The following is a 26,271-nucleotide window of genomic DNA, read 5'->3' as shown; positions in this document are numbered from 1 at the left end:
TTGTGCAGTAAACAATGTCATGCAAAGTGAAAAATCCAAATTACAAATGTAGCTATAATGTAAAGGTTTATTTGAAACATTTACAGGTTATATATATAAAGCAGGCGTGTCTAATCACATCTTAGTTCTGGAGCCACAGGCAGTGAAATAATACCATAATAACCTTTCTTGTGGAGTAGCATATACGTGGTGAAAATTTTTATATTTTCACCAAACCAAACAATTATTACAGAAAATGACTACAATCTCAACATAAAGCCAATTTTGATGAAACCTGGTGCAAAATACAGGGAAATGTCCAGAAAGATAAGAGCTCCTTTAGTATTTGCTGTGCAACAAAAGTAAATCAAATAAAAATATATATTTACAAGCTACAGTGAGCACCACAGAGGGTTTCAGCCATGTGTGTGTGTGTGTGTGTGTGTGTGTGTGTGTGTGTGTGTGTGTGTGTGTGTGTGTGTGTGTGTTCTCGTTCTTAAAGTGAACGTGTGAACGTCTTTGATAAGATTACAAAGTGATGAGAGAGTGCAGGAGAAAATTGAAGAAAAAAGACAAAGTCACAATAATAAATAGAAGGAAATTCTCTAATATCCCCGATCTCCTATGAGTCCAAACAAAGGAGCGATGCTGTTTAGACAGCAGGGGCACAGACGAGATGACTTTTAACCCTTTCAGCTTCGACCGAGTGAACTTGATCTATTGGGACATTCCTCTGCATTCATGGGTGAGACTCAACAGGATGCTGGCTCTGTTTATGAGTACACAAGGCCAGTTGTCAGGCGGGTAGGAGGAGTGGGGTGGAGGGGGCACTAAAAGCAGTGCTGGGGCTGCCAAGCCTGTGCACCGCACCCTTTCACCAAACACAGGATACACTACTTTTGTTTACTTCTCACAATTGAGCGCATACAAAAAAGGTCTCAGCGCAACACAGCAGTCAGGTCACCGGCTGGCGGCTCTCAAACCACTGAAACAGCCAGATAAAAACAGCCCCTCCGCCAACCGCCACCCCACCCCACCCTCCCCTGCTTCAGCCTGTCAGAAGGTTTAAGCGAAACGCGCCTTCCTTTTTCCCTTCGTTTCCCCTTACCTCTCCCCACACACACACACCACGTGACTTAAACTAAAGCTGTGGAAGAGGGCCATCATCGAAGAGCTCTAAATAAGGAGAAAGTGACAGAGAGAGTGATGAGGAGGCTCGATAAGAGCTCTCGCTGAGGTTTCAGTGAAAACCAGGATGCAGGTGGCCCCGTGAGCTCTGATTGGCCCTGTTTATGAGAGAGACGGCTGGCTCTTTCCCCCTTCCAAGTTCCTCATGTCTTGAGCGATTCTCTGTCGGCTCGCTCCTTCCTGACAGCCTCGGATAAAGATAATAGTGCTACGGGGGTGGGAGTTCACAAGGAACAATGTCTTTCATCAAAAAGCTAAATAAATAGAGGGTGGCTTTTCAGAAATGAAAGACAGAGAGAGAGAGAGAGAGAGAGAGAGAGAGAGAGAGAGAGAGAGAGAGAGAGAAAAAAGGAAGAAAGAAAATCAAGTACGGCAAATGAATTTAACTCTCTCCCTCCCTTTCATATTTCCTCTCCTCTTCCTTCTGGTCCCATCAGCTGACAGCAGCTCCTGTGTGCTCGCAGCATGCAGACACATTAAAAAGCCCGGACCCAATAGACCAAATAAGAGGTTAACAAGAAGTGGCACGAGGGAGAGGAAAAATACAGTCCCTGACAAATGATAAAGAGTGGCACTGGCAGGCCTTTATTGTCAAGCTTCAAATATAAAGTTAAAGATCTTTGAAAAACTAAATTTTGATGTCTTTAAAATAAAAGAGGCACAAAGCAACAACAGGGGGTTATTGTCTGGCAGCCACAGGGGAGTCACTGCATAATTCTTATTCTGTCTTTTGATGGCTGCTCGAAATGCGACTGAGAGAGCGAGAGAGCGAGAGAGCGAGAGAGAGAGAGAGAGAGAGAGAGAGAGAGAGAGAGAGAGAGAGAGAGAGCATCAGCAGAGGGGGAGCCTCTCGAGGCTGCATCCATTTCCTGTGATCATACATAATATGCTTCAAAAGTATTTTTTTTTTCCTTTTATTCTCATGCTCCATTCAACTGATCAATTGCACCTCCTTGTCCTCCCCCTCTCCGCCTCACCTCCCCCTCCTGCTCTTCCAGTGTTTACATCAGATGCGACTTGGTGACAGGCCCTATCTGAGGCCGAGGAGCTCCGCTGTCATGTTGATTTATGGGAGCATCACGCCACAACTTGTCCAAACTGAAGCCCGCAGTTCATTAATTAGGGAGCTACGACTTTGAAGTTGGGCGCCGTCGACAACGGCGCGGACGTGTAGCGAGCGCGCGTGGACCGGCGCGTGCTCGCGTCTGCTTTTAACATTTGGGGTTTAATTTTCTTGCGCTCCCTTTGCTCTCCAAACTCAATGGGGACGCGAGCGCGGGAGAAGGGAAAATTCCCAGATCGTCTTTGAACTCCTTCTAACCGCACAATAATCATTTGCTTTGTCCACAGTGATGCCTGTATCCGCCTGTCATTAAAACGCATTAAAAAGCTGCTTGCCTACGAACGAGCCCCGCTGTCCTACAGGGAGCGAAGGAGAAAGGAAAAAAAAAAAAAGAAAGAAAGCTGGGAGCGCTCTCTGCACTGATATCTCACAATTACATGCCTTCTCTTCCTCTGCCATTTCCATGTTAATTACCAAGAAAAGCCTCTCAGATTTTTATGCTCCCTGTTTCTACCTTTCATTATGTCCTACACCGGGCTCACAGGAGCGGTCAGCTCTTTGTTGTTACTCAAGAAAAAAATAAATAAAATTGCAGCGCAATGGAGCGAGTTGGAGGCGCTGTAAAACATCTCATGTGGGGACAGGTCCAGAGTGGAGACGCCGTCTTCCCAGCACAGTATCAGTCGGTTGTTAGCGTTTAACCAGCGAGTCTGACTTGCTAATCAGAAGCATGAGTGCACTTGATCCCCCTCCTACCATTAGTTTCTGCTTTAACCACAGTCTGAAAGCAGATGGAGCGGAGGGAGGGAGCGTGCTGTCTGGACAGTGTTTGGAGTGATGTCAGCCTACCTCTTTGCTCTGCTTGCTGCCTGCATGTTGCTGCTGCTGCTGCTGCTGCTGCTGCTGGAGGAGCTGGAGGTGGAGCTGTTCCTGCTGCTTCTTGTAGAACTCTTGGAGCTGCTGCTGCAGAAGAGACAAGGGGAGCGACATGCGAGTCAAAGTCTGTCAGTCATATTAACTCAGCGGTGGGTTTTTTTGGGGGGGGGGGGGGGGGGATTTTCAATACTTTGAGGAATGTTGTCCTTTGAGGCTCAGAAAAAGCGAGGAAGAATAGCAGTTCAAAGTGACTTTATCTTGGAGAAACTCGCGTGTAAGAAGATTTTCATTTCAAACTGAGACGTCCACCGATTCAAACTTCACGGGCCTTGTCTCTTCAATATGAAAAAAAAAGTGATTCTTGACGTGAGTGTCACGTGTACACATTACCTGCTGTAACATGAGGGCCTGCTGCTGCTGGAGGAGAACCTGGAGCTGCTGAGGGCTCAGGACCTGCTGCTGAAGGATTTGCTGCATCTGCTGTGGAGTTATCACTTGAGGTGTCATCATAGCCACTGACACTGGAACCTGCACAAGCACACACAAGACATGGAGACACGCATCAAAAAGACGTTCACAGAGGACGGGACAGAATTAATAAAGGACAAGAAAAAAAATGCTGCAGACCTCCTCTCCTATCTCTGATTTGTCCCATTATTACAGCGTAGCCAAAAAGTAGAACCTTTTCACTTTTATTCTTGACATGCGCAATCCTGACCTGCATCTTTTCTAAGTTTATGGTCTTAAGAAGGTTAAAGCCTCTAAGCAAAGTCATTAAAACTGTGACAAAGCAAGTGAAGGCTAATAACAGGTGTGTTTCACCCCGGGCAGGTAACAGGAAGTGGAGGCTGATAACTTCTTAATGACAAGCACGGCTCAACACAAATAAAAATAAATGAGTTTAACAAGTTTGAAAAGGCATTCCGGCTTGGACTTGAGGAACTTGTCTTGAGTGTCAGCTTGAAGTGTGACAATGAGCACGGGCCCTGCAGAAAACACACAAACACACACATTTCCCCCCCTGCAACCATTCTGACACCAGACCGAGACGGACTGAAGGACACACCGCGGCCAGACGTGGATCAACAACATGCCTGGTGTGTCCATCCTAACCTGCGCACGCGCGCGCACACACACACACACACACACACACACACACACACACACACACACACACACACACACACACACACACACACACACACACACACACACACACACACACACACACACACACACACACACACACACACACACACACACACACACACACACACACACACACACACACACAGATAAGCATCCACATTATGCTTCCCACAGCGGGCCGCTTTACACAGGCCCGCAGATATGTCATACCTGAGGATGTGAAAGATTGCCTTTGAAAAATGCTGTGGTCTGCTCACGGCGCACACACGCCGTGTCATGTGAGAACATTTCATTAGAGACGCTGTCAACAGCGATCTATTATTGTGGAGATACGGAACGCCTGGAGGAGGAGGAGCCACGGTGAAGAGCACGCAGGCCGCTCTCGCTCCGTCTCTAACTAACTCCCAGCAGAAAGGTGTGAGTGCGCGACTCCTCAAAACAAGTGATTTGTTGTGACACTCAAAGAGCCCCCACAGTTGTCAGGGTGCCTTAATTGCTCCGGCGACATGGGGGGACTTGGAGTGTGTCTGGATGCTGCCACTCACTGCTATGATGTGCAGGACCATTAAAAGCCCCTTTCCTTGACATTTAGATGACAAACAGCGGCTCAGATGTGCCCCGATACCACTGCGATTGTTAACATTTTGCGGTGGGTTTTTGTGTGTACGAATATATTTGTATGTATATGCATGAGTGTGTGTCGGCTGATAGAGCAGACATAGCTGGTGACAGTCCTGTCTTCACCAAGGTTACCCAAATTGTGCGGCCACCTCTCAGCTAATGACCCCCCCCACCCCCCGTTGAATCTTTCATGCCTTTTTCTGAATGTAATTTAGCTGTTTAAAACCTCGTCCGGTAACTAAGGGGCTTTTTCTTGTCACACGCCCCGCATGCATATCACCTGATTCAGTCTCCCCATTGTGGCATTAAACAAAAACAAAGCGGCACCATTATGAACAGCTTGTACGGAAAACGCAGAGGAAAGGGCAGGGATGTCAAATGGGACGGGGCCAGCTTTGATGCTCTCCGTTAACTTTATTGAGCCGTGCCAGAATACACCGGACAGCGTTCTCCCAACCCCGAGAGGATCCCTCACACACACGCACGCACGCACGCACGCACGCACGCACGCACGCACGCACGCACACACACAATTTCTCATTTCCAGCTGCAGACGTTGGGGTTCGAGCAGAAAATGCAATATTAATTCCCCCCTTCTGTATTATGTCTTAATATGCACTTCATCTTGACTTTTGCACATGACTTGTCCTGTCATTTGCATGGCCCCGGTCTCCCATTTTCCTAATTTCACAGTCATTATCCACTGAAGTCCCTTTTTTTTTTTTTCCCTGGGCATCACTAATTTTGATGAACTATTTTGAAGGTCAACCCTGCAGCCTTGTCTTGCTGACATACGAGTCCCATTCATGATGTGATATACAGTGCATGTCTAAACATGACATTTACCCCCACCTCAACTTCCAGCGTGCTTATTTTGAAGCTTTTCCTTTTACAGCGTGCATTAAAAACCGACTCGACGTTTGTCATGCTCTATTTTTTACCAGAGCGTAGAAGCTGTAAATTTGGTCTGTTTTGGTATGTATAATCGTTTTGTCATGCTGAATAACACGGGGTGATGTGGAGGGAAAAAAAAGACAACTTAACACAGAGCCTTTTTTAATGCACTCGACCAGATCTTAAGAGACGTCCGTTTTATCAGAAATGAAAGTTCTTTACACCTGAGGTGGATAATAGCGCATCTTGTTTTCACACTTCTCATATCTGACTCAGACTGCCTCTTCCTCTGTGCACGGCTGCAGCAAGAGGCTATTACAGACCCCCGTTTTATTACCCATTACTACTGAGGTCATTAGCAGCAAGAGGGATTGTATGCTTCTTAACCTATTGATCAATGTAACTACTACCATTTAATCCTGTGCTGAAGGAGTGAAAATCTGCCCAACACTGGGTCCTACTGAGTGGAAGGGGCGGGAGGAGCACTTTAACTGAAAAATATTGCCTTGGCCGCTGTATCATGCCCATTTAACGCAAACACAGGACGCCAGTCGCCATTTAGAGCACTCCCATATGGCGCACTCCCCCCTTATCTCCTGGATAACATCATGACTCCAGATGATCCGCAAAAATATATCACCATCTAAAGATAGCCTAAAAGGAGACTCGTTCTGGGCTAATAACTGGAGGGATCCACCGAGCGCAGCTCTAATCTGCTCCGCCGATACAAGGGTGTGAAAAAGAGGACATTCTGAGGATGCCAGAAATAGCTGACGTTTATGAATTTCACCAAGGTGTGGTGCTCTCCAGGTGCCTCGCATACATAAACATTCAAAACCTGGAACATTCTCACACAGCTGCAGAGTGACTGGAGGCAATATACTGTACCGGCACAGGCCTGCTGCTGGCCAAACACACACACACACACACACACACACACACACACACACACACACACACACACACACACACACACACACACACACACACACACACACACACACACACACACACACACACACACACACACACACACACACACACACACACACACACACACACAAATCTAAACTGTGGCATGTTAACTGCCACAAGTACATACAAGCACATGTGCAGCACATAGCACGCTGCATGTGGAGTGAAAACCAGATTTTCCTCATAGAGGCAAAAGAGACAAACATGGGAAACAAAACATAGAGATTAAAAAAAATATATTTCATTTGACAAATTAAAAAAAGATATATTACTTTAGTCTCTCTCAATATCACACATCAAAGAAGCATCCAAAAATGTTTGATCCCTGCAGCCAGACAAACCACACACAACAGAAAGCATTTAAAGTTTAAAGCATTAACTTCTCTCAATATGACAATCTGAAGCACTCACACACAGATCTGAAAATGTTAAGAGTCAGTGACTCGGAGTTAATGAAGATGCTCTCCCCCCTCCTGTCATGAGCCAGAGGTCACAGCCTGGTGAAAAGCAGTAGAGTCGACGAGGTACAATATCCACCCTCTTTTTTTTCCCTTTCCCCTCCCCGCAACGAAGCAATTAAGACGAACAGCAATGAGGAGATGGGGGGGGGGGGCGTCAATGACAGCGGCCGCAAACTGCAGCACAGCTCAAATGGGGAGAGGAAAAATAAAAAAGAATGATCAAATTTTCATTTGCGCTCCCGGGGGTCATCTTGTTTTGTGGGGGCATCAAATGGAATGAAGAAGTTAAAAAAAAAAAAAAAAAGCCCAGGAGAAATCACACAGCCAAGTCCGTTTGATGCTGCTGTTGTTTCACCTTGGTCTTGCTGTGGCGCGAGGAGACAACTTGCCATCCTCGCCGCCATCTCCTGCATGAAGATGTCGCCGGAATGGGGATTTCACGGGAGCTATTGTACTTAAGTGATGTGTGAACGTAATTAGTCGTCGACAAGACTGCAAAGACTAATTCCATATTACCCATTCACGTTGATTGAAATCTCTCAAGTGTGGAGCATTTATTTCCCTCTAAGAGAGTAGATGCAGTATATTCGCGCAGTAGCCTCTTCCCAAAGAATAATAATATTTTTTATCAAGAAATTGGCTTCAACTGGGATTCCTTGTTAAAAAACAAAATAAATAAAACAAAAAAGAAAATGTGGATTATTCCCAAAAAATCCTCTGAACGTTGGGATAATTCCTGTGTCGTCAAGCTGTTTTAAAAACATTTACAGCTCGGATAAACAGGATAATCACAGCCACATTTTTGTCTGCATGCACCATACACTATACTTACTGGATTGGAGGTGTGTGTGTGTGTGTGTGTGTGTGTGTGTGTGTGTGTGTGTGTGTGTGTGTGTGTGTGTGTGTGTGTGTGTGTGAGAGAGGGGGGAGGGAAGGGCAGAGAGGCAGAGGCTCAAATTATTTGCAGCAACTGTAAAAACAAAAAGTTAAGATTGCGTTTTAATTAACTTGTCGACTACAAACAAACAAGTTTTTGCGCCGGAGCTCGACCCCGGCGAGTGTCGGGTTTAAACAAACAAACGGCTGCGGCGAGGCGATTTGGAAGGGGGGGGGGGGGTCTCACCCCTACAATAACAGCTGAGCTGCGACCTGAACGCTGGTTTCCCACAACTGGAGGGAGACGACCACTGCAGGTGACCACTGCTGGGAGACAGGACCCCCTCTATCTCTACACTCTCAGACACACACAAAGTCATATTTTCCACCAAAATACATAGAATTATAATAACAGCAATCGATATCAGGGGCAGTGACTCTATCTGTTAACTGTTTCTAGCAAACTTACTGTGATGAACTGACGACAGTACAGTGAGAAAGGAGTTGCTTACTTTATGTAGTTATACTTTATTGTTGTACCATCAAATCTGGTACTATGGAAATGTGACGACTGACCTTACAATTCAAACACACACCTACTGTGTCCTTTAGGGCATAATTCTAAAATTTAAAGAAGATTTTATACCACACATGGTGAAATCAGTGTGATTTTTGTCCCTTTTACACTTTCCAACTGATTTGTGTGGATTGAATGCTGATTTTTCTGACTTTAAAAAGTTACAAAAGTGCTATGAATGGTCTTTTTACAGGTTAACGACCCGCAGGTATTTCCCTACTGGGGCTGAATGTTGTATATTACGATTTGCTGCTTCCTAAAAATATCTACTGTGCAGAAAAAGAAAGGATAGGCTGATATTATGATGTGTGACTCACGATCCTGTCACTCTTGACCTTTCAAGCCACACCTCCCGTGCTTCACGAGACGTTTGACTCCTGAGAACTGGCTTTCACAGATTCACGCATCCGTCCGTCGCTCACATGTTTCCCCAGAAGCGCCGGGCAAAAACCTCTGTCGGCACAAACCGCGTACCCTTTCCCCCCCCCCCGCCTCACCCTCCGTGATCTATAGCTCACCGTGTAGTTACGCAACGCTGCACGCTTTCAGATGCCTTATTTGAGTCAGTTGAGATTTAATTAAGATCACAGCCTCTAAAATCCCTTTCAAATGAAACTGTAGTCAAAAGACAATGGCTGACACATCCTCATACAGATTGTTTCTATTCTCTGCTCACCAGCAAGGCAAAAAGCTAATCCTTGTTTCCATGATGGCAGACAAGGGGGGGGGTTTACAAATTATGTTGCTTCTCTTGATGTTGTTGTGTTGTGAAATTTATACAAAGTGTACAGCCACTTAATTACAATAACAAATGAAATACAAGGTCGGCAGCAGGATTGTAGCTGAAAATCAGCAAGCAGGTGACAGAAGAGAGGACCCTGGGGTTGTTTGAAAAATCAGTGGTGGTGAGGAAGACCCTCCTCACTGTGTAATCTCCCCATGATCCCTCCATCTCAACCTTTTGGGAACACGTGGCATCTGAAGTGTGAGTTAATCTTTTCTGATTTCAAGCAGACAGACACACTCTTTTAGCAATTATAAAGGAAAAACAACACACAAACGGGCACGTTTTTCAAGTAAAAACATGTTTTAGTGACGAGAGAGAGAGAGAGAGAGAGAGAGAGAGAGCAGCTGGTGGTTCTCAATATCACTGCTCACATATTCCCCCGTCTCTTCTCTCTGTCTTGCCTGCCTGCTCCAGCACAAAGCCAATACCGTCCCCTGTAAAGGATACCCCGGCGAGCCGTCGGGCTCAGCAGGCTATACACCCCCCCTGTGCCCCCTCTTCGGCTCCCGCTCCCTCTCTCCGGGTACACGGCTAATATCTGGTTGCCTATGTCATGGTTTAGAAATGACAGGTGCTGGCAGCCTCTCGCCTTGACAGGCCACTGCACAAATAACGCCCCTGCCTGAAAGGGCTAATGCACTACTAATGAACAATAAATCAACTTTGATTACAAACTGTCAACCCAATCAGCTCGCACTCCAGCTCTCCCAAACTGCGAGTCCCGGCTGCACAGCTGCACGGCATTACAGTGAACGCTGCCCTCCTCCTCCACCATCTGATCGGCTCCACCGTCCCTCCACCTTCTGAGCACCGACAAACTTTCTGAGCACGGATGGAGTCACAACATGTGGGTTTGTCCCACCGGGTGAAAGTACACACACGGTCTTTAAGCAGCAGTGAGTCGATACGCGTCTTCTGTGGAAAAGCTCAGAGCTGTCAGACAGATCTGACAGCAGCAAAGTGAACACAACTTTCCCTCCTAAATCTACTCCACAATCCCATTGTTGAAACAACATGCCTGGTGTGTCCATCCTAACCTGCACGCGCGCACACACACACACACACACACACACACACACACACACACACACACACACACACACACACACACACACACACACACACACACACACACACACACACACACACACACACACACACACACACACACACGCTCAACCCACCTTTCACACTCTGAACTTTACAGGGAGATTCAAGCGATGACATTTGGAGTGACAGCGCGTCTCCGACGTGGTTTGTGGTGACGGTGTCAAATATAGAGTTGTGCCAGCGTCCGTCTTAATTCACTGTGACACCTTGAGGATGAGTGAGGATTAGTCCAGCCTGTAGCCTCCAGAGCAGCACTCGTTTACTCAGAAAGTCATCAGAGAAAACACGCAAAAAGCAGAACACCAAACAGAAGTGAGTTCTTTCTAAGTATGGAAATGTCTCAGCCTGGGAATGTTTTCTAAGAAGAAAGAGTGTGTGGGAAAAAACTTCACAGTGAGAAGACAAACCTGTCTTTTGTTTTTCTAAGAACTTTCCATAAATCAAACAGCACGGGGTACTCTACCAGATCCTGCCTAACTGGTTGGCTAACTGTCAGCAAAGTAAACAAAACTAATCAAACACTGTAAAAAAAAAAAAAAGAAAAAAAAAAAAGAAGGGTACTCACACACCTCTCAGGAGCGTCTGTACAAAGTGCAGGAACTGTTGCACTGACTGAGAGTGAAGTGAAGCTCCGCTTCCGACAACAATACACACGTAAACACAAGGACCTAATCCGCGCAGCCATACAATGCAGTCACATGCAGTAAATCTAATAGAAATGACATCCTCTTTTGTCTGAACACGCCTGTGAACTGTCAGAGCCTCAGCGACAAAGTAAACCCAGATCCACTGCTCCTCTCACAAACACTGCATGACCGAATTAAACAATTACAGTGATAGGACATCAGCGAGAGAGACACACACACACACACAACAACAAAAAGCTCCCCTCTCTTTCCTCCTTTTCCCAGGTCAAATTAAATTGTCAAGCTCTTTCTTTTTTTCTCCTTACACAAGAAAGCTGGCAAAATCACAGAAATCAATCATATTGACAAACCTGACAAACTCCATTTAGCTGGCAGGGTAAACAGAGTGCCGGGCCACGCGGTGTGGAGTGAAGCAGAGCGGAGAACAGAGCGGCAAGGGAAGGGGAGAGAGAGGAGAGCGAGAGCGAGAGAGAGAGAGAGAGAGAGAGAGAGAGAGAGAGAGAGAGAGAGAGGGAGGGAGGCAGAGAGAGAGAGAGCGAGAGAGGCGCACGAGAGCTGGCAGGCAGGGAGGCTGCTGTGAACAAGCGCTGCTGTGCTGTGGAGTCTCCAACCTTCCTCAGGATACAGACAGATTGCACGCGCAAGGTTGCTCCCCGGCTGACAAGATACAAAACTATCCAATCAACCACGCCCTTCTCCACCAATCACAACCAGCCCTCTAAACATAATCAATTCAAATGGGGCCACACAATAGGGAGCCTGGGGCTGGGCTGCAGGTGAAACCGTGCCTTTGTGTGGGGGCCCCTTTAGAAAAAAGAAAAAAAAAGACACAGTTGACGGCTGTTAACCCTTTGACCCTTGCCGGGACTCCGGCCGTGCTATTGAAACAATGGGAGCTTAAAGAAAAGAGGCCCTTTAATTAAACAACAGATAAGTAAACACAGCTATCCAGCGGCCTCGCTATCAGCCTCTTTATTGTTCTGCTAGATGGAATTGTTTACAGTGGCCGAACAAAGACACCACTCACTTTACACGCCGAGGACAACAAACGCACAAACAATTCACGAAACAATTTTGTCGAGGACGAAAGATATTTACTATGGGAACAGATTGTTTTGCTTTGATTTTCACTGTTAAAACATAAAGTTTCAGATGATGTCGTTTTTTGAACACTTATCCTACAATTTGGCCTCAGACATGTTAAAACCACTTACATTAACAGCTAACATTACACCAGGCGATCCATCCAGCTCCATCCCGATGAGAGCAATTAGCTGTCATGATATCATCACACTCTTTTAACACCCATGTGCACTCAGCGGAGGGGGAAAAGACGGGCCAGGGGAAACAGGACCCTGCCACCTACTGGAGATCTCGCTGAACTCACAGGATGGAAAGACTCCCTCAAACCACTTCCACACTCACTGCGTTTATATTAAAGCACATTTCACCTCAAGCTGCGACTCACGATTAGTAAAACCAATAAAAGCCGGGCGCACCTCGTCGTGCGGGCCACTTAACAAAGAATTAGAAGGAAAGCGTGAGGCAAGATTAACACCTCACTTTGTTAATTATCATGACAATAAACACTGAAACACAGCTCATATCAACAGCTATAAAACCTTTGGCCAAGAATGAAGGAATGTTCGTGGGATGCTTTCCAGTCCGCAAACACACGCTGGTGAAATAAAAAGTGCGCCTGCAGAACAGGCCGGCGCTCTCATCTGCTAATAACTAACAATGAGCTCTGCTAAAGCCGGCCTGACCTATATAAATTATTGACGGGGACACCTCAAGTGTCAAAAGTGACAATTCCAATACATATCATGGTGAATAATTAAGTGGAAAGAAAAATGTGACGGGTGTGTGTGTGTGTGTGTGTGTGTGTGTGTGTGTGTGTGTGTGTGTGTGTGTGTGTGTGTGTGTGTGTGTGTGTGTGTGTGTGTGTGTGTGTGTGTGTGTGTGTGTGTGTGTGTGTCGGGGGTGGCGTTGTTTTTTAATCTGACATTCTCAAGACGGCTCTCTCACAAAAAGAACAAGTGACGTGCGGGAGCGCGCTCGTGTGTGTGTGTGTGTGTGTGTGTGTGTGTGTGTGTGTGTGTACGTGCGTGCGTGCAAAGTGGTTGAGGCTACGGCCACACTCTTCTCCCCCGGCGCGCTCCCTCGGGTGGCATGTCGGCGTATTCTCAATAAAACACCTTCTTAGCAGTAATAGGCCACTGTTCTCATTTCAACGCTCCCAAAGGCCTCATGATAAATTTAGCAGACACACAGTTCAAGCTTCCTCTCTCACACACTGTCTTTCTAATCCATTGCCTCTGCGCCTGCACCATGTAAAATAATTACACATATGTGTCGATGTGATACACACGCTATATAGATTTTTTTTCCCCTCTTCCTTCTGCACGCGGAGAAACATCAATATCCCGGAGGCTCGAACCGGCGTCCCTTGTGATAGTTTACAGAAGAAGCACTGAGCGATTGTGTTCATGACAGAGTGGATGACATTATAAAATACTCCCATTTCCTGCTTGAGTTAGAGTGAAAGTATGAGTTAATGTCTGGTCTGGCCCCGTGCTCTGCTCTCGCTCGGCTCTGGCTAAAGATAACGACTCGGCTCCAATTACAAAGCCTTTCCCAAAACACTAACGCAGCCAGCGAGTGAGCCGCGCCGGCGTGCCAGCCCACGTCTCACTGCTGCTACTACAACTCCGGAGGAGAGAAAGGGAGAAAGAGAGAGAGAGGAAGTGGAGAAAAACACCAAAGCACGCTCGATCTTTTTCCTTGAAAGGCACTGGCGACCTGGACCATTGTCATGATAAAAACAAACACAGTCTGTTCCCCTGTGTGTGTGTGTGTGTGTGTGTGTGTGTGTGTGTGTGTGTGTGTGTGTGTGTGTGTGTGTGTGTGTGTGTGTGTGTGTAGTAAATCATTGTTTACTGACAGAGAGAGTCAGCAGGGCAGGTGTGCAACCTATATAAATAACAACTGCTCTATATAATATCACCAAGGTACGCATGCTTTCTGGATCCACAGCGGCGCCACAATATCGGCCGTCTCTTTTTCAAATATCTCAACAAGGCATGTTGATATTAAATCTAACAATGAGCATCATGCAGCACAATTTCATACTTTGCAGAGTGTTCCAAAGAATTTGATTTGTGGCCAAAAACTGTTATTAGGTGACCCACTCGTACACTGACAGCACAGGAGAGTGCCCTGTCATCGCTGCAGCGGGGAAAGGAGAAACCACACACACTCACACTTTCAGTTGTAGTGGAGCCCAACAGAAATAAACCAAGTGTATTTTAATAAGTCCCACATGCTTTATTTAATCTAATCTGCTCCCGTCGTATTTATAGTTAGTGTCTGTTTAGAAACGTATGTTCATGTTTATGATCTGCACTCCGCTGCTTCTCCCTCTCATACTTGTGAGTAAGTCATATTTCGAGTGAATGAGGTTATCACCCGAAGCAGAGTGGAGTTACAGTAAGTCATGCCTGACTCACCATGTCCCTCCTGGTCTATTACATACGGGTCTGGTTATTTGCTTTTAATTTCAGCGTTCAGGAGCACATTGTTTAGTCAGCACATGTGAACTCAGTATTTGCAAAAATATTTCCTGAGGTGATAACGCCAGCCAAAGTGTGTATGTGTGTGTGAGAAAGAGCCCGGGTTTCGGAACACGCCATCCTGCTGTGGTTTTTCACTTTAGTCAAAACAAGAACAGTTTTGGCTTTACGCGGTATCGATTTGGGGAGGCGGGGGAATTTGTGCCATGTCTTGTTTGCGTATTGATTCATCTTCGATGTGAATCGAAAACTATATTAATATGAAGAAAAGTGATAAAAATAGCCGCCCGACTAAATCTGCAACTACAAACGTGTCAAGCGCCGCTTGTTTGGATGGTAGTACACTGTACATAATCAGCTTTGATGTGTAATCACAGAACACATAAGATTTACTGAGATAATCAGCCAGATTCAGACGGACGTGCTTCTCCGTGGGTGGCTCTTGTCGTCACTTTTTAAGGGGAAAAACTCTCGATGCGGTGCTCGCTGTGCGTCTGCAGCGCTGCTAACCGCTGTGATTAACTGCTTAGCTAACCTTTTCTGTGGTGTTATTAAATTCTGTTTGTTAGCCTGTCCTATTTCCAGCTCTACCTAATAAAAAACATTCCTGGAGGTAATACATACACAACTTTTCATGGTGAGCTGCAGCTCTGAACGGAAAGCACAGAAATCATAAACTGTATCACAATGCTTCCCCCGCTTTCTGCAGACTGGGTGTAGCTGCAGGAATGACTAGGCTGTGCACTGAGATGGTTTACTGTACAAAGTCCAACACAAATATAAAATGCCTCCAAATTACATCCTCGTGTGGCCCGTCTGTCTCCGGACTTTTTTCTTGCTGTCTGAGCAGGAATCCTTTTCCCTCTCCCCTCGTCCCAACAGAAAGTGAAAATGGGAGTCAGAGAATTGCCGAGCTGTCAAAAGTGTGCGATGGCGCCCGCGGAGAAAACGGCATTGTGAGCCGATAGCCTGACTTGACTGCACCTTGCATAGCTGTTAGTGTTTATTAATGCTATGGTTGACTGTGCATCCCATCCATCCTTCCACCTCCTCTGCAGAGGGCGTGTGAATCACTCCAAGCAGCACGCACGGCTGACATCAAGATGGAGCGCGCGAGGGTGACATGAAGATACAACAAATTTTAGGGCGCAGCGTGCTCGTGTCGGATGGAGGGCCGGCGGCTCGAAGGGAATCATCAGGCCTCCGATAAATAGAGGGTCCTGAAAATGTTAGAGTGGCTCCCGGCGCTGGGACTGGAGTCAATTCGACAGTCATCGTCTTGGCTGAGAGAGAGCGAGAGAGAGAGAGAGAGAGAGAGAGAGAGAGAGAGAGAGAGAGAGAGAGAGAGAGAGAGAGAGACAGAGAGAGCGAGCTCCCCCACCTCCGTCCACCCCCACTACTCTGCGTTTAGCTGTGTGGAATCGGGACAGATGACTTCATTCTGACAGGATTATCCCAAACCTGGTTCTAATCTTTGCAGTACACATAATACATTTTTACAATATGACAAGGAAAACAAGCAGTGAAAGAGACGGCCCGTTCCTCCAGGTTGTTGTTATTCGCACATCGCGCCGGCCTCAGTGCCGCGCTGATCATTCCTGACAGATTGGATCACCTCAAAGCGACGCACACACACATCAAAATGAGATTTCATTACAGCATCACCTTGAGACTTTTTACTAACACAAGGAGATGAACTGCTTTTGGAGCTCACATGCGTGGCCAATGAATTATGGGAATTTCAACATGCCACGCTTTGTGGGCCGACACATGAACCATTGTGGAGGATATTTTCCGAAAATATTGACGGCAGTGGCACAGCCTGGAGACATTTCCAGGGGGACATATTAAGGAGAAGACACCACCAAAGATTTCCATGTGTTTGTTTCCAAGTATTTGATGTAAAGATACATATCATTAATATCCAGATGTTAAAGTTTAGCTTATCTGAGAGACTCTAAATCTCACTAAGTAGCTTGTGATATTTATATTTGTTTAATCTGCACACGATGTGACATGTACAAACTCTGAGTTGTGGTTTTACGGGAGAGATTTATGAAGTAATTCCTGATGTCTGCAGTGACTCCCTGGAATCTCTGTTGACCGTCTCAGAACTTCACACTGAGGACACGATCCATTTGGATGTTATTATCTTTGGACAGAAACAAGTTTCCTTCTGGTTCTCGCTCTGGATTCAGCAAAGCTAACAGACTGCTACAAGGAGGAGAAACATATTTGCTGTAAAGATCTTAAGAGTGGCATCTACAGACTGGTGATAAAGTACACAAAGAATAACAGGAGTCTCCGTAAAGCTTCGAGGTCCTTGTGATAGACTCTCTTTGGGTATGTACAAGTTGAAATTGGACTCTGTTTTGATTGATGTTTTAGTGTGGTCCATTTGTGAAAGTATGAATGCTTCTACTTCTTTTACAAGTGTGCACACCTTGAAAATAAAGTCTCTCTACACTTTGTAATGGTTTGATTGAAGTCTGAATTCAGTCGTCCAAACGCAGAACAAGCATTGTATCTTTGTAGTTTAACATAATTGACGTAGCTAGTGGAGGACTTCCTGTTGCTATTTTGCCTCTTTTATATATTTCATTGGCTGTCAGTGGGCTGTCAGCTGGTGAAAGTCTCACCACAATAACCCAACATGGATTGCGTTGATCCTGAAGGTATGTTGTAGAATAGAGTGTTTTTTTAACAACAGCTGTACAGCATGTGTTGAAAATGTGTGACGCTGAAACGAACAGTACTGTTTTGGATTATTTCCTGAACAGGCATCCCGAGTGTGAATGGGACGCCGGTAGCCTAAAGCACTACTGAAGAGATGAACACCAATCCTCCAAAAGATTTGCTGCTGGAGTACAACATAGATCTACTCACCAACTGAGCATAAAGGTTACCACTTACAGAATCATGTTACCCATACAGCCGCTAAAACCGTAGTTATCCTACCTCTACCTCTGTTTTTACGTAGTTATTACACAAAAATACAACCATTAAAAACTGGAAATTAGGCCCTGTTTACACGATAATGTTTTCAAGTGGAAATGGAAAACCTTTGTTGTGTTTTGGGAGTCTGTCCACGCCCATACAAAATCCACATAGGATTTGTTCACACCGCAGGTCTTAATGCTCAATTCCGATTTTTTGGCGTGATCATTTCAAACACGACCTGCCGTGTGAAGGCAATCGGACCGGGTGTTTTCGGGCCCCAGCGGGCATGCGCAGAAGAGGACGTGAGGACACTTTGAGCATGCACGGCACACTGGTCAGCTGTTTCCACCTCAAACAAAGTAAAACCCATACACCTCAATAAAAACCAGCCCAAATGTCAACCTGTGTAGGAATCATGTTAAAACCTTAAAACTATTACATGTGTAATAATGAACACGCCATAAACACACAAATGCACAAAATAAAGTTAAAAGGTAAGAGAGTTTGGCTCCCCAATCGGGGGAAACCACCATATCTGGTAACGCTGGGCAGCCCGTGTAGATTCATTTTCAAGTGGTTGTTAAATACGAGCCAACTAAATCTAGACAACATGACGAGGGAAAGAAAAAGCTTCAAACATTTTGGTAGAGCCACTTCCTCCGGCGCTTATCCGTGACGTCAGTCACACGTCGATGACGAAGCAGTCGCATGTAGAAAAATATCCAAATTGGTATCGCATACAAACAAGGCCTGAGTCTGGTGTGAAACAATCGGAATTGGAGCTTTCACACGGCTACAGAGCAGGTCGGATATGGGCCACTTGTGAGTAAAAAATCTGGATTGGGTCACATTTCCCTGCAGTGTAAACAAGGCCCTCGACTCGGGTTGTTGATGTACCGCTGCGACTTTGAAATAGAACATAGATTTTTGGACTTTGGATTGTGTTATTTGGATATTTCACTGTATTTTGAGGTCGTAGTAATTTAGGTTGTAGTCGTCTGGTTTTTAAGAACATTTTCTTCACGTATACTCAGCGCCACAACAAAGAAAATTTTTAATCGAAAGCTTAATATGGCACTATTATTAAACAATGGTTAAATTGGGCTGCACTGTATGTGGACTGAACTAAAATGTGTTTGAAACCCCTGCTGTAATGCTTCAAGGATGTTTTATCTCCATCTAAACACACACCTTGTGCTTTGGCCAGGTGTGCCCTTTTGTTAAGAGAATATTTAGCTCATATTAACTCGCCCAGAACATTAATCCAGACCTGTGCAAGCTGTCAACTCGCCAGTGGGTGACCGCTGCCGTGCCACTTTGGACCACTGGCCGACTGGGCTCCAGAAGCCCCTCAAAATGCTTCCTCAGATCAGCCTGCAGCACTGGCCAGGGTCCAGCTGACAGGCTTTGGCCTGGTGCTCTAATGACTTACAGATTGGAGCTCAGTGGTATACATGTGTCAGGACAATGCCATGGGCCTACTGCAGAAACAGTGGGGGGGGGGGGGGGGGGAGAGGGAGAGAGAGAGAGAGAGAGAGAGAGACAGAGAGAGAGAGAGAGCAGGCAACTTCTCCCTGTCCTGTCAGATGGAGGCTTGGCCCCTGGATTGTGTCACATCACCCCCCCCCCCCCCCCACCCCACCCCAAACAGACCACAAATGAAGGATGTGAAGAGTGTGTCTGTGGAGGAGGGGGGGGGGGAGGGGGGTTGGTAGAGGAGCCCTCTAACTTAAAAGGCTTTCATCCTGTAAACTGAAAAGACATTATCTTTTGACCTGGAGATGCCCTCAGAGAGGCCGTACACTGTGGTGTGAAAACAGAAAGAGTGAGAAAGAGAGAGAAAAGACCAAAGAAGAGAGAAGAAGAAGACAGAAGAGTGGATTGTGCCTTCAACTGGTAATAGTGTAGATAAGAAAAACCTCTGTTGGCATGGTTTTGAAACATTATCAGCAGCTTCTCTGCGTTTGAGGAATAACAAGTGATGCACCTTTGACATTATGAAAATTTTCAGTCCAATATTTATCAGCGGATCGTGAGCAGTGTTCCTCATTTAAGATTGAAAGCCAACACATAATTACAATAAATGCAAAAACAATCGAACACAGAGCGGACTGAATTACTGTTTCTGTCTTGGCAGGAAGAATAAAAATCAACGATCATACTTGAAACACATCTAAGGATCGGGGAGATTCGTTTTCCAGCATTTTTGTTCTTTAGATTTTGAGAAGAAACAAAGACAAGAAGAAATAAGAAAATGTATCAATTTATTAAATAAATTTGTGGTATTTAATCAAATACCACTGCGCCATCGTAAATAGCAAAAGTTTAAATTAGCATTACGTCACATCCAATGGATGGTGTAAAAAAGAAATTCAATTGTAATAACATAGAGCAACCAATAACGTAATATCTGCCAGTGATGGAATAATTTAAAATCTTATCTTGCCAATAACAAGATAAACAGTGAATGATTAAAAAAGAAACCAGTACTTTAGATCAACAACCTGCTATTCTATTCTATTCTATTCTATTCTATTCTATAGACATACTTTCAGTTAAACCAATAAATGTAGCTGTCACCAATAATGCACATTATCCATCCATTGAATGCAGTTTGGGGTTCAATATCTTGCTCAAGGACACTTTGTCCTGTGCACAGTGGGAGATTGGGAATCATATCTGCAGCCTTCTGATTGAAAGATGACCACTCCACTCGAGCCACAGCCACCCCAAAACAGTCCCAAAATAGTGTAATAACATTTCTCCATTCTTAGCAAACTGTTAAAAGAACACTGGTTCAAATATTTTTCGACATTAATGTCAAGGTGTTACATTAATGGCTTTATTACGTCGGCCAAGAACGGAATAAAATCATCCTCATACTGTATATCTATCTGTATGTCGGTTAGCAGGATTATGTCAAAACTACTGCACGGAGTTTGTTGACAGTTTCACCACAGAAAGATATTAGGCCATGAAAGATTCCATTAGATTTTGGAGGTGATCTGGATCTAGATTCTGGTTCAGGATTTCATTTTATAGGGTTTGAAAGATTCTGGTTCAGGATTTCATTTTATAGGGTTTGAAAGATTAGGTCAAAACTATATGATGGATTTTCACCAAATTTCAGATTCCAGGTCAACCTTTGGTGGACGTCAAAAATTTCTGCTCTTGTTACATTTAAAATAGACAAAATACTCTGCTAATGGCAGGTGTGACATTACTTTCTACTATGACATTATCGCTTGCTTTGCTTTTGCATCATAAGTTTAGCGTGATTAATAGACGGTTAAAAAGTGCTTCACTTCACAGCTTTCCCTCCACTGGTAAACACATTCACATTAATAATCCTGAACAAGCATTTTATTCAAACAGACATCAGCATGTACACACGCATCAGTGGGAAATCAAAGGACGACCTCTTCTACTACGAGAGCCAGAGTGTCGGGTCCCGCGGGTGTCCGTAGTAGTCAAACATATTCTAGTTCAGTGGCCACAAACGGCCCAATTTCATCTTGAGTGAGCCGGACCGGTCGGTCAAATAAAGCCATAATAACCTTTAATTTTAAATCTTAAAGTTTTTCATTGTTGTGACCGAGAGTATACGTGATGAAAATATCTTTTCACAAAACCAAACGATTACTCCAGAAAATAACAACAATCTCAACATAAAGTAAATTTTAATGGAACCTTCAAGTGAAAACACAGTGAAATAATCAGAAAATGTCTCTTATAGCTGTTGCATTATACATGTTTTTACTAACTCACCCAGACAGCATGACTTTAAGGTTTTTGCTAATTTGCTTGCAATGGTCTCAGGTTATGTTGTGTCTGCTACTCTACTTTTTTCTTAATCAAAGTTTTGTTAGAGGTTTTTTTCAATTTCTTTGGCTTCGCAGGCCACAGTGGAACCTCTTGTGTTTCGGTTTTGGCCCAAGGGGCTTATGTTTGACACCCTTGGCCTAGTTAGAAGAGGAAGCCACGTGGTAAACGCAACAACCACTGAAACTTCACTGCAATTCCAAACTGAAAAACCTAATCCACCAAAGTATCAATTACATTTTGCATATTCCATCATCATGATAAACACAAAAGTCTCTACTATCCTAAATGTCTTGGAATGCATTCTAAAAAACATCAACTTCCCTACACTGGTTTTACACATTATAATCTACGCATAAGTACCATTTAGTGTCATTCAGGCAGTGTCAGGGGTGGAAACAGAAAAAAAAATATTTCAGCTGAAAGGTGTGAGGGTTTTGGAGGTCATAGGCCCCCTGAAGCTGAACGTTTTTAAGTAATTTTTACAATTTTTAAAGCAATTTTAGTTCTGTTTTGTACAACAACAACACCAACATAAGAAGACCTGGAATAAATCTTATATATTTAATAATCAACTTACACAGTCTTTCTGATATCTGCTGAACAGTGAGATTATGAAGGCACATTGCATTTCTTGACAAAGTCTTCAACTGTCTCGCTGATCTCATCGATCTTATTCCTAGTTTTAACTGTCAGTGTGACTTTTCATTCCCAGTGAAATTAGTTTTGACGTTTCATGTTGTTCCCGAGACAGTAGTGGAACATCTGGTTTTGACACGACTCAACACTAATCTAACCTTATCCTTATGACAGCAATACAATTTGGATACCTCACTCACCCTAAAATTTTTTCAGCGCACAAAAATGAACAATTGGTTTTTCAAATTGGTGGAAATCGGCAGATCCGCGCATAATTGCCATCCCTGGGCTGTGTCCACGTGGGGAACTTTAGCTGGCTGTTACCCTAGCGCCACAGATCGGCAGCGACTGATCGCAGACCGTCCTGGAAACATGTGTAATCTGGATGTTACACAGATAGTAGAGGCACCATGTTGACACAACATTCACTGCCCAGCTGAGTGCCACATAATCCCCCCGTAGGAGGGTGGAGGCATACCAAGGATCCCTTCAGGATGAGGTGTAGTTAACCAGCCGGCCTCATGCGCGTAACACCACAAATGAGCACCAGTTTCTCCCCCCACCCCCCAACCCTTGGCGCTGGTGGACTATCAGCGAGGGTCCGACAGTGTTGTTCCTAATTACCTATTTCTCCACTCCTGATCCTGCGGCTGGCATAATTAGTTACCTGGGGCTGCAATCCAATTTGAAGTGATGACAAGAAAGTGATCCATGAAAAAGTAATAAGTTAAATCCAATTTCAGCCTGCCTCTAATTAAATGCACATGGAACTAATGAGTCAAACCCTACCATTTCACTGATAATGGTAATTAGCAGGGTGGGAGTTGCCGGCTCTCGTTGCGTGTGCCGCTGTAGGTGCGAGAAAAAAGGTAAAAGCGGCGCAGATTCTTTTAATTACACGTGTCATTCTGTCAATGTAATTTACCGGCTTTTTGACCAGTCAAGTATGTTTAGCTGCTTTTTTCCAGCCTGCATGGCAGCTGTTTGTATATCTGCGATGATTAAAAGGTCTCTTGGCTGCTGAGTACACAGCTCGCGCATCTTCATCCACAGGCAACACCAAGGAGGTGGAGGGCTGGGGGGGGGGGGGGGGGGGGGTTAGGGGGCGCCCCTGTTGGAGATATAAAACCAAAGAGCCATTTAATGCTGATCAAGGATTCTGAGGCTTGTTTGACTCATATTTTCCCCCTACTATGCGGGCCTCTTTTTTTCTCTTTCTCTCAGATGCCTCATATATACTGCTCTTCATTATTTTTTGACTTGAATGAATTGGAAAGTGAGTCACATCTCCAAATGAGTAAAAAAAAAAAAAAAAAAAAAAAAGTCTCTTCGTGCATCTCCTCGTGCCTTAATAGGAAGACTGCTGAGATGAATGGAGCTTCGTCTGCAGATCAGGTGCTTTTATGAGGTGTCAGCTTACTACACAGCCTCATAATTGTTGGATCATGTCTTTTGATGACCCAGTCCGGCTCAACAGAGAATCATTATCCAGACCGTGTGTGTGTGTGTGTGTGTGTGTGTGTGTGTGTGTGTGTGTGTGTGTGTGTGTGTGTGTGTGTGTGTGTGTGTGTGTGTGTGTGTGTGTGTGTGTGTGTGTGTGTGTGTGTGCGTGTGTGTGTGATGGATATATAGTGGCATGCTCTGTGTGAAGGGGGTTCCTCTGAGCACGGGGTTTGTTCTTGAAAGAGCGATCGTGAGATGAAGTTCGGACCATTATCCTTTGGTGTTTCACACGAAAAATGGAAAGAAAAAAATGAAAAAAATAAATAAAAAAACCAACAGAAATCTCACCAGCGGAAAGCTGTGAGAGGTGGGAAAAAAAAAAAAAATCCAAAACAAATGTAAAACATGCTTGTACAGAACGCCACGCGGCTGATGTTTATGTATGAACACTTATGTGCGAGTGTACGTGGCCGGGTGTGTGTTTAATTAGCGGAATATGTAATTCAGTGATAAACAAACACTTGTGTGGACCTGTGGCTTTTTCATAATGGCAGTTTCAACCCAGCAGGAGAAGGAAAAAAAGAAAAAAAAAGAGAGAGAGAGAGAAGTAACGTACAACATTAGAGAGGCAGGCAATTTACAGCGTTAGTTAGATACCACTCTCTTCACAAGAACCGGGCAGAGGAGGGGAAGGGAGGGGAGGCGGAGGAGGGGAGGCACAGGGCCCGACTCTCTTTTCAATAGCTGAGTGACAGCTTGGCCGAGCTCTCTGTATACATTAATAAATTAGAATTTTAATTTTGTCTTTGTCTGCAGGAGATGGTCTAGTACTCCGCTATGTACCAACAACTGGCGGTACGCTGGAATCTGCCGTTCGCCTGTCCCCTCTGCTGACCTCTGCAGCACAATTCCCTGGCAGGCTGGGGGAAACTGTTTAGTTTGATCCTTTCAACTTACTTGAATCCTGACAAATATGCACACAACTGAAAGGTCATCACAGTCATATTTCATCCTCTGGAGCTATTCCGAAGACATCTGCACAACAAAGAGGCTTTTCCACAACCTGACATTAGACCTAGCTGCTACAATAGCTCATTAAAAAAGGCCCCCAATGGGATGGTAAGGGTATTAAATATTATATATATATATATATATATATATATATACACACACAGAACAGGGGCCTCCGTATTAATTACCAAATATGCCCTGAAGTCGTTTGCGGGTTTCACACCGGCACAAACAACCGCTCCTTGTTCAAACAAAGATATACATCTCAGAGGCAGTTGATCTGAAATTACCGTAAATATTGCATCAGACATGCAGCGCCGTGCAATTTATAGGCAAGATTAACAATAGTTTATTTTTTTTTCTCCTGCTTGCAATAAAAAAACAACACAGTTCAAACAGCTGTGCTATCAACTCTTTAACTCTCACAACCTTTGCACTCTCCTCCACCTACAAGCCCACCACCGGCATCTCCCACCCCACCCACGGGCTGCTCCATAGCACCTCCTGCTGCCTGTGGTGGCATCCTGCCTCATCTCTGTTTCCTGCCGTCGCTTCCACATATTTCTGCAGTCAATGGGGAAAACTTGTAGGAATGACAAACGGGGCTGATCCAGGCAATATCATGACCTAAAACTGGCCCTGGAGGAGTTTTTGCACACTGATGCTGCGAATGATCTGCTGAGATTTTACACAACACATGGTTGATTGTGTGCATGTGTCTGTGTTGCTAAATCACACATAACACGCAAGCACACATAAGTGCAAATGTTGCACTGCCAATTTTAATTTCCTGTTTGTGAACTTAGCCTAGCGCTCTGCTTTTTCTCGCACATTGTGTTCTCACAAGAGTTGCATAAGTTCACTCCATTTTCTTGCCTTTTTTTTTTTTCTCTCTCTCTCTCCCAAGCAACCACAAAGTAAAGCAACCGAAGCGCCCGATTATCTGGGGTTACCGTTACCTGCAGGTTTTGCAGCTTTTCGTTGGCTTTGGGGGATTTGCGGCCCGAGTTTTGTTGCGATTGCAGTTGCTGCGACTGTTGCTGTTGCTGGAGGAGTATTTGTCGAGCCACTTGAAGAGCCTAACAGAGAGAGAGAGAGAGAGAGAGAGAGAGAGAGAGAGAGAGAGAGAGAGAGAGACAAAAAAAAGTGTTACAATCACTCAACAGAAAGGCTACAAGTCCCTTGAGAGCACTTTGATGCCTATTATCAGAGCAGATGTATCTCCTTAGAACAATATTCCCCTCGCCTTATGATAGATAACAAACATCACAGAGCATCTTCTCATACTCTCCCATTCAGAGTCATAAAGCTACAGCTGGTATAAACAGCGATCAGATGTCAAAACAAATTCACAGACAGAGGGAAGAGGAGGGGGAAAAAAAAATCATCTGCAGGCATCCAGAAGAAATATTTATCTGTTGATAAGTTGCACTTCCAGCAAACACAAACTGCTAAAGACACTAATCAGTGCCTTTGATCCTCCTTTAGCTCAGTCAAACTCCCCCTCTAGAAAGCAAATAAAAGACTTTACAGCCGCGAAATATCTGTGAAAGGACACGGCCTTCTCAGTGGAAAACAAAATACAGTGCAGTCACATGTTTATTGCTCTAGCTACTCCCTTTTCCCTTACGATAAATAATC

General features: G+C 44.8%; 1 protein-coding gene across 3 annotated transcripts in view; it reads right to left on the bottom strand.

Annotated features, from left to right (window-relative positions):
• Window positions 1-26,271, bottom strand: part of foxp1b (forkhead box P1b) — a gene marked incomplete at its 3' end in the record, with an annotated part of 204,831 nt that overhangs the window by 31,035 nt on the left and 147,525 nt on the right. For 2 of the 3 annotated variants that reach the window (XM_080460795.1, XM_080460796.1), the window contains exons 6-8: window positions 25,590-25,709; window positions 3,497-3,634; window positions 3,080-3,193 (exon numbers count right to left, since the gene is read on the bottom strand). In XM_080460795.1, the coding sequence (XP_080316921.1) occupies window positions 3,080-3,193; window positions 3,497-3,634; window positions 25,590-25,709 (372 nt within the window). The remainder of the gene's footprint in view (window positions 1-3,079; window positions 3,194-3,496; window positions 3,635-25,589; window positions 25,710-26,271) is intronic. The other variant, XM_080460797.1, reaches the window with a different exon arrangement.

Source organism: Lipophrys pholis (assembly GCF_963383615.2).
Source record: "Lipophrys pholis genome assembly, chromosome: 4".
Taxonomy (NCBI): domain Eukaryota; kingdom Metazoa; phylum Chordata; class Actinopteri; order Blenniiformes; family Blenniidae; genus Lipophrys; species Lipophrys pholis.
This window is presented reverse-complemented; position numbering and strand designations above follow the sequence as displayed.